Source organism: Lactuca virosa, chromosome 4 (genome assembly GCF_052849685.1).
Source record: "Lactuca virosa cultivar CGN04683 chromosome 4, Lactuca_virosa_CGN04683_v6, whole genome shotgun sequence".
Taxonomy (NCBI): domain Eukaryota; kingdom Viridiplantae; phylum Streptophyta; class Magnoliopsida; order Asterales; family Asteraceae; genus Lactuca; species Lactuca virosa.
In genome coordinates, this window is record NC_136429.1 from 254,752,611 (window position 1) to 254,765,339 (window position 12,729).

Here is a 12,729-nt window from a genome sequence, read left to right on the forward strand (position 1 = left end):
ACACAAGCAACCACCCCATGCCCACTCAATGACCAGCCATTGTCCTTCCACCATACCTGGTCATTTCCTTGTCCTTTCCCACCATTTTCCCAGCCACACTCTTGGTTAAAGGCTGGAAACCCTTACCCCTCCTCACATTTCTCTCATTTCTCTCATTCTCCACCAAAGAACAAACTCCATTCTCTCTCACTTCCCTCTCTCTAAAATTCGAGATTTCAAGACTGATTTTCAAGTTCTTCATCTACTTTTGGTAAGTAATATTATCCTTCATGTGATTATTCCACCTCTTTCTACTCAAATCATAGGTTGCTTACACAAACTTCATCATATTTGTGTTAGTTCTTCGAATCTTCAAGCAACCTTCTAAGTGTTCTTGAGTTGAACACTACCTTTCTTCAACACTCACCCACTGAAATCACACAAGGTGAGTTCATACCCCTATATTTTCATGTTTCTTAAGTTTTAAGGGGGGAGGGGGGGGGGGGGGGGAATACAAGTTAAAACACCAAGAACACAACTAAACTCACCCAACAGCTTTCATCAGAAAAGTTTAACTCCATTCACGGACTATTTTGGTCAACTTAAACATTTTAGTTTTCAAAACTGTATTAGGTGCAAATAGTTCAGGTTCATACCTTTAAAATGACTATTTACACATCACCATACGATTTTTCTACAATTTATGGTGATTTTTACAAAACTGCCTATCATTTCAAGAACAAATCCGGACCAGTCTGTGAATATGGGCTTTTTCACACAAGTGGGAAGTCACTAAAAATCATAATAAAATTTATGAACAAACTAGACACATTTTCCAAACTCTCAGAATTTACAGATTCTGATTTGGACTCTTGATGATTTTTCTATAAATCTTCTAAGAATAGTAATAGAAATGTTAACACTAGAAAAATGTTATCTATTCATTCACACCTTGTAACTTGTTGAGCAAGGTGTGTATCATTATGTGCATATATGTATTATATTATATGTCATTTTGTCTTGGTAAATAGACATACAACAGAAAACAAATGGATTTTTACCTCCACAAAGATGGTAATTTATTTAAAAATAAACAAAGTTTATATCCATTGCATTCAAACATTTTGATAAACTATTGTAAGTATAGTTCATGTTCACTATTAATACTATCATTTGATAAACTATAATAGGTATAGTTTATGATGCACTACACAACAAGTTCATTACTAGAGGTTTCATTTACACAAAAAGGGTTTTCATTCACCACACGTAAATCTGTTAATGACTAAATTGTGAGACATTCGCTTCATGTTACTTTTCAAGTAATGCACTATAAGTCCTGTATTGTAACCAGAGTCTCCTTGAGGGAGAGCGTGATAGTTGTGTATAGATCTATATTGGGATTTACACCCCACACCTTGCTGCTAGCTACAGTAGGACCTCGAGGTCTACGGGTGACAAATATCATAACAGTTCTGACGCCTGAAGAACGTCGTTTCAGGCCATCTAGGTCATAGTATGGTTATAATAACTCACATAAAGTATTAACAACTCATAGGATTTACGAGAGTTTCATTAAATCAAACGAGTTTATGTCAATTTAAACTTGCATTGTTTTACTATAAGTATGGAAATTACTTGTACAGTTTGGTCTTTGGATTTAAGGCTGCAATTTACACTCTAAGGAAAATATTAGATTTTTTTTTCTGGAACAAACATTACCTTTACAAAGGAAAAGGTTTTCATCACTACATTCAAAATCTTATGAACTCACCAACTTAATTGTTGACACTTTTTCAAACTACTTGTATTCTCAGGGAATAAATAAACAGATAAACAAGCGCTTTTGAGGATGGGACGTTAAGGCGTCAAACATTTCATTTTTGTCAACATAATGTAATTGATTTGGAAACATGTAAACTTACTATGGTGTAACTATTTCAATTATATGTATGTTGGTTGTGTTTACTTTGATCACTATTGCAATTGTTGTTATGATACTATACATGAAGTCCTCCACCCCCGGACGTTTCCACCATCCTTGGTTTGGGGGTGTGATAGTTCATACATGAGTCAATGCATACTGTTATGAGAAACTAAGAGAACATACTATTATGAGAAACTAAGAGAACATACTATTATGAGAAACTAAGAGAACATACATACATACTAGACAGAGAGAACATACAATACAGCTAGTACATACATTACATATACAATTATACAATAACATAAATGTGGACCGTCGTTCGGGGCATGGCATCACCTGTCATGGCTCGATTTGTAGCCAGAATCTCTTAGAGGGAGAGCGTGAATTTGTGTATAGATCTATACTGGATTGACTATCCTACACTTTGCTGCTCGCTACAGTGGGACTTGCAAGTCTACGAGTGCCAAATGTCATTTCTTCCGACGTCTTTCATCGTCGTGTTATTAGTCGATAGTATGGTACAACCAGGTCACATCATACCTTAATTATCAATTGGTTTAAGGTAGAAAGTACATCAGTAGTTACTATAATACAACACTACAGTACTTTATTATTTCCCCATTGCATTCACATTGTGATCTTTTCACATAAAAGGTAATGTAAAACTATATTTTGATTAATGATAGTCACACTTGGGAAAATATACACTCTTACAAGAAACAAACATACATTTCATTTGATGCCTTGGTAGAAGACTACTTTTAGTAGAAAATATAGGATTTTCTAGGAGATACAAACATTTACAAACTTATACATCAAGTACTTAAAGACATTTTCATACAAACAATGACACTAAATGCTTATGAACTCACCAACTTTAAAGCTGATAAACTCTTTCAAAATAACTTGTATTCTCAGGTCATCAGTAGACAGATACCGATGTCAGGTTTTGAGAAGATGGAGCTCGTTCAAAACTCATCTCTTGTTTTTGATTTACATTTTTGGTGTCTTATAAACTTCACAGAACACACTTGTATGAAATTATATTATTAATGCAATGGATGATGTTGTTGCTTGTTTACTACTATGCATTGTTGTGATACTGTACATGACGTCCTCCACTCCCGAACGATTCCGTCGTTCCGGTTTTAGGGTGTGACACATATATCGTCACATCATGGGAGGTACACATACTATTACACTCACATCAGGAGGTACATAAAACAATTTGGGGGTACGTATAGATTTTTTTTTTTTTTTTTTTTTTTAAATTTGCTAATGCTTGTAAACATGTGTTTTAGACTTTTTAGACTTTTTAGTATGTACTTTAGTCTTTTGGGAATCAAATATTTGAATTAATAAACGAGTTAGAAATACCTTTGGAAAACTTTAAGCTGGCTTTGTTTAATTCTATAATGATATTATTTAATATTCTTATATACACTTTGAAAAGTACATACTTTAAGACTTCTCATATTATTTTGTATTCTTATATGCCTTTGAAAAATAAAAAACAGATTAAAGAATTTTTTTTTCTTAAGATGCTAAGGGGTAGGGGACAAAAACCGAACAATAGTGATATTCGCCTAATGTCAACCATCAATGTTTTCATTTCTTTTATATCATTTGAATATCTAATAAACTTTTATCATTGATTTATATCAAACAATTTTGCTATGTTACGTCTAGAGAAAGTTATGTTGGACAATGTTGATCTTTAGTTGATACTATTATTAGTAATTTTGCATCTAGAAAAACCCATACAATTTTTTTTTATAACTTTGTGCAGTTTCATCTTTATACCAACATTAGTGTTATTATATAAAAATACCGAGGATAGAACAAGTATCTTCTTTTAAAGCTTAATAAACTAAATTATGAGTTTTTTTTTTATCTCTTTTCTTATTTTGTATATGATTTTTTGTAATATGACTTCAAATTTTAATTTGAAGCACCATATTTTCTCTTTCGCTTTGGGCCTTTTATAGGTTTGGATAGGCCATGATGCCCATATTCTTTTATTTTTTATCACCAATAAATAACAAAAAGATGTGTAAAAATTATTAAAAAGTTGATAGTTGATACGTTAATAATATGACCAATAGATAATATGTTTTGTTGAAATTTTCTAGACTTTGTTTCTAATTTTATAAATAAAAATCAATATTTGATTAGTTTTTGTTTTATTATTTAAAATAGAAATTAGAAGGAAAATAATTAAGCATACTGGTAAGTCAAATTTATAAACCTTTAAAAGGCTTATAAGGACGGACAGTATTAAAAGCAGACTTCGACAGGTGGATGTCGGTACCAGCGGTACTGCCAAGACGACAATTCCGAAAGGAAAGAAAGACCGCAAGCTTGGTCTTTAGCGGGTTGTAGAACTCATAAACGTTGTTGGCTTTTGCTTGCATTTTCATTTTCTTACTCTTTAGTCATTGACCCAGTCAAATAGTCATAAATATTATTTTATTTTTAATTTTTAACTTCTTGCCTAAATTAACCCTTCCATTCAACTATCCATTTTCTTTCCACTATCTCAATTACATTCTATTTTATTCAATTCGATTCCACACCTCTTTAATTCCCCTTAATGGATTCCCATGGAAAATCCAAATAAGTCGGTTCTAGCCAAATACGCAAATCTAAATAAGACGGTTCTAGTTAACATATTATATTTTCTGCTCCGGAATCCCAAAACCCAAACTATCAACAATACAAAAAATACTAAAAAAAATATTATCCGGTGCAACAACCCTACAACACATTCCGTCTTCCACAGAGAAATCTAGGTTATAATCAATACATGTAGTTTACTCAAACGGCTCTGAAAACCGATTACAATATTCTCTTCATGACAAATTACAACAAATATGGTTGAGAGTTTAGAATGTCATGTTGTCTTTTTTACTGTGTTTATTTTAGTATCATATCTTTTTTTTTTTCGTGTATTTTTTTATTTGAATTAGTTTTTTTAATTAAAAAATGTTATAACTACTTTATTTTTAATTTTCTAGTCTAATTTAATAATAGTAATGATGTCCCAAGTGGATTGAAAAGATATTTTGTATAGTTGTAAGTTGGAAAATATAAAAGATAGGAGAGAAAAACTTATATGGAGTTCTGACAAATGACTTGAATGGGTCGGAAGAAGTGGACCTTAAATAGGGGTGTAAACGAGCCGAGCCGAGCCCGAGCCTGACCAAGCTCGAGCTCGGCTCGTTTAGTTTTGAGGAAGCTCGAGCTCGATTCGAGCCTTAAACTGAAGCTCGAGCTCGGCACGTGAACAATTTAGTGGGCTCGCAAGCCTAACCGAGCTTAAACGGGCCTATATATATATATATATATATATATATATATATATATATATATATATATATATATATATATATATATATATATATATATAGGCTCGTTTAAACTCGTTTAGGCTCGCGAGCCCACTAATTGAAGCTCGGCTCGAGCTCGTTTAACTCGATTTCAAGTCGAGCTTTTAACGAGTCGATCCTGAGTAGCTCAGGAGTAGCTCGGCTCACTTACACCCTTAACCTTAAAAGACTATGGTTGATTTATGAAATATAAAAAGTTTCTATGTTGTAATAAAAACAAGTGAGTAAAAAACGACAAACTGTGAGAAAAAGAATAGAAATATATCTATTAGAAATGTTAGAAAATAATTAGGAGTGGCAAATCGGGTCATCGTGTTGTGTTTTTGTCTGACACGACACGACACACCAAAGTTTTATATAACACGAACACGACACGACACGATGTCGTGTTTTTTTTAACTAACACGAAAACGAACCAATTAAAAAACGACAAACACAACACGACACGACAAAGATTATATAATATAAAACTTAGTTTATTTAATTAATATTTAACCATACATAACACGACAAACACGAAAAACACGACAAATAATTATTAAATCGTGTCACTTTCGTGTCGAATTTTGAACACGAACAGGACACGACACAACATCGTGTTTTTTACACTTGAAACGAACACGAATACGAACACGAATTTGAATTTCAGTTTCATCCCAATTTCGTTTCGTATCATGTATTTTTGTCGTGTTGTGTCAACAATTGTGATCCCTAGAAATAATAATATTAATTGTGAGGATCCTGAGATAGGTTTGGGATCCTAAAAGACATTGAAGACCAAGTATCTTGAATATTGTTGGTTCTTGGCGCTAACACCTAGACATATAAGACTTGTTCACTTTATGTTCACAAGTATTTACTATTTACCATAAAACTTAATATCCATGGTTGGAAAATCCATAAAAAAAATTAAAGTACAACCACCCTATATAAGGAAGACTACCTTTTGATGTCACGTTAGTTTTGAGTTTGTACTGTGAAGAAATGTCCAAATGTTTTGAAATTCATGTACTTAACGATTATACAATCCACTTTAATAAATGAAAACATTTTCTGTCATATGTTATCTTCTTAAGCGTTTGACCACGTGTCATTTTCTTATAATTTAGCTTTTTCTTTTCATATGGCCTAGAAAAATTACACATCATATTTTTCTAATAAGGAAGTCACGTCAAAATATTGATTCCTAATTTATGAGGATTAATTTTTAGGAATAATTAGGTTACTTTTATATGATTTTAAATTAAATTTTTAAAAACAAAATGGTTTGTAGGCAAATAATATGGAATAAAACTTTTAAATTAAATTACAAATCAGATATTAAACTTAAATGAAAGCTATTTTGAAAGCCATATCCTCAAAATATCCGTAATTTTGAATGATTTCCAATCAGTTTGCATAAATCAAGGAGATGATGAGGCTTATTTCAAATTTCATATTCCCTATTCACGTTCACTTCTGAGTCAAAATTGTGATTGTATTTTTTCAGTCGAGATCAAGTGCTCTGACAGTAGATGTTTCAAATTTCTAAATCGTCATGTATTGTAATCCTTTCCAAATTTCTATTTCAGTTTAATGTGTGTATAAGAACTCATATTTATTTCATTCTTCATCTCAGTAGGTCGATTACTTTGGTTGAGTTTGAAAGAGTTTCATCTACAAAAAACATCATCAACTCTAGCAACAACTACACAGGCTTAGTAATTCGACTTTTTTTTATTATGTTTAGAGCATCATTTTTTAAGTTTTGACTTGAACATGTGGTGTAATTTAATGTTTTTCATTATTCCCACCATATGTTCAATGTAAGCCAATCTGTATTCAATAATAGGGCAATCTGAATTCCTGTATTGAGCAGTCTCATTTACAAGAAAGTTTGAGTTTTTTTAGTCAAAATTATATTTTCTAGCTTTTTGTCCAAATTACATTTATTGCCCATTCTGAATTCCTCTACTAATTTCCAATAAAGTTTAATTATTTGAGTTTTTTTTAGTCAAAATGACATTTTTTACTTTTTTGTCCAAAAGATGCGAGAATTCCTGTATTGGGCAATCTGAGTTCCTCTACTCATATCTGTAAACGGAATGAACATAAGGTTATTACACTTGAATGAAGTAAAGTTTGATTTTGTTTGAGTTTTTTTTCAAGAGAATATGGTTTCAAATCTGTCGATCTGAATTTATAAATGACCTCATTTGTTAGGAATTTTCAACGGTAGACAACTCATCTTCCCAATATTATGTTCATGTTTATGATTTTTATATTACTTCTAGCATGCTCAATATAATCTTTAATGGTAGACTTCAACCTAACTGTTAAGACGTTGGTAATCAGAAACACTGTTTATAATATGATTTTGAATCATTTTAGACATCTTGTTGATTGGTCACTGTTTAGTAAGATTTTCTCACACCAAAAGTATTATTATTTTCTTTAAAGTTAACTAAATAATATGGTCATTGTTTAGTTCATATCTTCTAAAACAATTACAGATTCTTTAGTTTGGTCATCTGTGTCACTTTAACCGAACAAAAAACTTTATAATGATAATAATTCCATGGCATGTTTTTCTTTTTTCCCCTGTCCTTTTATCTATGATTTCAGATTTGCCAGCTTTATAACTTGATGAAGGATGACTTACAGATGGCATAAGCACATTGGAGAATACATGTGTGCACGAACTCGTGTTTCATGATCTGGATGTGACATTACTAAGATCAAGTGGTGAAAGATAGCATCCGGAAACAAGAAAACATTCATTATATGTACTATGATGCATTTTTAAGGTGTGTTTGTTTTGTGGGTTCCGGTGGAAGTGGAATATGGGATTCCATTCCATGGCATCCAAATGGACAAAATTAAATTCCACTAGGATCCTTTAGGTTGCATGGTTGATGGATTTCATTCATAAGGTTGGATGAAAGGAATTCATTTTTATTCTTTTTTTTTTCTTAAAAAAATAAACAAAATACCCTTATCTTTTTGTAGTTGGCTATGTTTGGAATGGAACTGAGATGGTGATCAAGATTTTGAGTTTTGAAATGATGATGAAGCAAGGGTATATGTGAGCATTTGAGTTGCAAAACATAAACAGCAAATTTATGTCAATGGGAGCTTTGAATGATTTTGATGACTTGAAATATTGATTTTGTATATAAATGGGTTTTTGGTTTTAAATTTGTTTTAAGTTGTGAGTTGAAAGAAGACAACCACTTGAAGAATATTGAAATATGAAAAATGTTCCAAAATATGTGGATATGAAAGTTTTGTTTAAATATATAAAATCTTTTTGACACATATTGAGCTTAAGAAGGGTTGTTGTTTTTTTGGAATATTGAACATAATTATTTAAAATATTTCAATAGTTGTTTTTAATTTAGATTGAATTAATTAATTAATTTTTATTCATTTATATTTATTTGAAAATTTTATTTAAAAAAATGATTAATGTTTTTACTTTCATATTTAATTTTTTAAAATCAACCGTATAATAATACTCTATTTTACTCAATAGGAAATCTCTAACGCTAAACATAAACATATATCAAATTTAGTATTACATTGATAATTTGATATCATGAATATTATTAATAACTTAATTTATCTTAACCATCTCATTGTTAAGTGCATGGGCCCTAACGAGACTCCCAATCGTGTTCACGGCGAGCTTCAAGTCCTCCAATGGATTCCCCGGCGCCACCTTCTTGTACAAATAACTGTCGAAAGTCATCTTTTGAACATACTCATTGCTACACATCTCCACAAACGCCTCCTTCGCCGGATTTGACCTGTAGAACACCTTCTGCAACACATCCAGTACCTTATACGTCGGCCAATATGTTTTATCCCATTTCTTCAGATAACTCCTCAGATCACCCTCATCCACCATCCTCCTACCGTTCTCCGATCCCTTCACTATCGCCTCCGCACACATCCGCCCACTCTTCGCCGCAAAATATATACCTTCACCGGAGCATTTCGTCACATACCCCGCCGCATCTCCTACCAAGGCTACCCTCTCCACCACTCTCCTTGGCCGGGGGTGTTCCGGGATGGGGTGAGCTTCCACCCGTATGATCTTTCCGCCAAGAATCTTGTCATGCGCACGGAGGCGCGTGGCAAGCTGGAACTTTTTGATGTCGGGTTTGTGTGTGACTGTTCCTGTTCCGACAGCCACGTGATCACATTTTGGAAACACCCATCCATAGAAGTCCGGTGATACGTCGTTTCCGACGTACAACTCAGCAACGTTCTCGTAGTACTGCATTTTGTCGTCTGGGATCTTGACACGTTCTTGGAAAGCTATTCCGTACTCGTAATCTCCGGCTCCAATGGATTTTGCGACACGGGAGTTTGCTCCGTCGGCGCCGATTATGGCATCGACTTCGATACTCATCCTTTCTCCGGTGGATCCGGTTTTGCCGTTGTAGGGGTTGTAATGGAGGACGTAAGGTGCGTTTTTCTCTTGGGGTTTGTCCATTTTGACGAAAAGTCCGTTGATGATGGTGGCCCCGGAGGCAGCAGCTCGGTCACGTAAGTAGGCATCGAGGACTTCCCGGCGGACCATGCCGATATACTCATGGGGTTTGAGTGTTTGACCGATGTCGACGGCAATGTTTGACGGGGAGATCATCTTCATCTTGGTAACACGGCGGTCAATGATATCCAACGGCAACTCAAATTCTCCGACCATACAAAGTGGAATGGCGCCACCACAGGGCTTGGCATTGTCCAGTTTGCGCTCCATCAAGAACGTCTCTATACCGCCTTTGGCTAGAGTTTCGGCAGCTGCTCCACCGGCAGGACCACCGCCAACGACTGCGACTCGAAGGTTTCGTCCAGTGATTTTTGGGCTGGTTTTGGCGGCGACGACATTGAGACGGCGGTAGTGAACTTGGCTTGGTGCAATGCATTTAGGTAGAGTGGTGAGTGAGTGATGGTGGTGTTTTTCCGGCGAAGATTTGCGGAGGCCGACGAAAGAGTTGAATGCAAAAGAGCCCATTTTGATTTGTGGGAGATGGAGTACTTAGCTAGTTTGACTGGTTTGTCTCAAAGATATGATGGAGATGTGTGATTAATAACTGTAGGATGATAGGGGAGTCCACCTACCTTTGTACTAACAAATTTATTGAAATAATAACATCCGATGTTCATTATGTATTTTCCTTTTTAACTAAAATTTATTATCCTTCTGTTGTATGGTTACGTTAATGAGAAACACTTTCCACACGATATTTGCAGAAGTAAAAGGGTAAAGTACGGATCTAGAATACTTCCCGATCCTAAAATTATAGTCTATCCTTCATTTTTGGTTTGTTCCAAAATGATAGTCCACTTTTAAAAATATATAACATTTTTTCCAAAATGTAATGCAATTAGCAATAGAAGTTGATGAGGACTTAAGTTGTCAAATCACAAAGTCAAGATCAAAGTCATGCATAGAAACTTAGGACGATTTAAGTTGCAAAAACACAAAAGTGATCAGGGACCATAGCCATGTAAAAAAAATGGTTAAAATAAGCACAAAAACGTTAGAATTTTACACTGAAACGTAGATAAAGACGGTAAACCATGTAAAAAAAATGGTTAAAATAAGCACAAAAACGTTAGAATTTTACACTGAAACGTAGATAAAGACGGTAAACATGAAAATCATATTATATATAGTACCCCGCGGGGGGGGGGGGGGGGGGGGGGGGGGCTAGTTCAGAACCGATGAGATGAAAATGATATTTTATGGGTGGTAACTATAAAAAAATACATTATATGTAAACATGAAAGTTTAGAAAACATAATGGGTGAAGTAACAGTTTAAAAAGTTTTTCAAAGTTAAATGAGGTAAAAGTGTAATTTTGAAAAGTATAGGGTATAAAGTATCTTTTTACAAACTAAACAAAAAAAAGTGAAAGGACTAAATTGTGAAAAAACAACGTCGGGCCACCGATTTTGCTTTTTAGTATAGATGTAACATACGGGATTTGTCAGGTATTATATTTGTTTTTATTCAAGTCTTAATTATGAAATGTAGGATTTTGGGGCGGAGCGTACGCTGGGCTTACAGGGTGTACGCACGACGTACGCATATGAGGCGCGAATCGGGGGAGTCCCATGCGTACGATGGGCGTACCCATGCGTACCCTGGTCGTAGGGTGACCAGATGCAAACCCTAAATTTTAGGGTTTGCACCCTATTTAAACAACTTATAACCTCCAAAACCCTTATCCTTAAAGCCTCCCTTGTCCTGTCAGTGCCCAACTTGAACACTAACCCTCTTGTTTGTATTTTAGAGCTTACCTTGAGTTTTTGGTGCAATTTTGGTGGTTTTGAAGAAGAAGGAGTTTGAAGAAGGAGCAAGAGCTTGGAAATGGCTTGTAGATCTAGAAGTTTGGCATCATTTCTGACTCATTTGAGGTATCAAGCTTCAAACTTGACCATTGCATGCTTAGTTGTAGTTTTGGGGTGTTTTATGTGATATTTTGACTCCATAGTTGAGGTTTCTTGTGTCCTGATAGTTTCAGCCCACATGAGTTGTCCTTTTGAGCTCTTGGAAGCATTTAGAGTCATAAAAATCGGGTCTTGATGGTTAAGCCACAACCATGTAAGTGTTAGATGGACACAAAGTATGTTTAAGGACTTAAATCATGTCTTAACCCCCATCCATGCATGCAAAGGCATAAAGTTTGTAACTTTATAGCTTAGGACGTCTTAAAGGACCCGAATCTATGTTTTAGACGTAAGGACTTAATGGATTAAGTCACAGAAGGAGTTCTAAGGAAAATGACCAGTATGTTGGGCGTACTCCTGGTACGTTGCGCGTACTGGGTCAATTTCCCGCTTCTGGTCAAGGCCAGCGTACGTCGGGCGTACATGCCAGGTACGCCGCACATACGCATACAAAGTGGTTAACATGGAATTTTGGGCCTTAGAAGATTGGCGCTGGATTTGTTGGGCCTCATGGCCCACTGTGGAGTAACGCCTCTGGGCCTAGGACTGAGATTTATGGTATTAGGCCTTCTTGGGCCTTATGGGGCTTTAAATCTTAAAGTAATGGATTTGGGCCTTAATTTAATTAGAAGTTGGGCCTTGGGTTAAAGAGGCCCAATAGGCCAAGGATTAGGAAACCTTGCCTTGGGACATGAATTAGAAGTTTGGGCTTTAAGGGAGTTCTATTTGGACCCAATGACTGATTAGGGAATTTATTATTCTTTAGGGAGAGCAGTTACAAGCCAGCCGAGGAGTACGATTTCGCCATACACAGTGAGGTGAGTCTCCCTTTGTAGAAACTGTGGGTCGAAGGCACCAATGCCGACCACTAGTATGGATATGACTTAGTAATTGTCTTTGTGATAATTATTAAGGTGGTATGTATTGTTTGATGCTTATGTTTGTTATACATGATTTATGTGGTAGTGGTAGGGGTGAAATAGACCC

The 12,729-nt window shown here is 34.9% G+C and overlaps 1 protein-coding gene across 1 annotated transcript; it reads right to left on the reverse strand.

Annotated features, from left to right (window-relative positions):
* Nucleotides 1-8,823: 8,823 nt before the first annotated feature.
* Nucleotides 8,824-10,368, reverse strand: LOC145108199 (geranylgeranyl diphosphate reductase, chloroplastic-like). Its single transcript, XM_079045212.1, has one exon. The coding sequence runs from the start codon at nt 10,298-10,300 to the stop codon at nt 8,894-8,896; it is 1,407 nt and encodes a 468-aa protein (XP_078901338.1). The 5' UTR covers nt 10,301-10,368; the 3' UTR covers nt 8,824-8,893.
* Between the last annotated feature and the right edge of the window lie 2,361 nt (nt 10,369-12,729).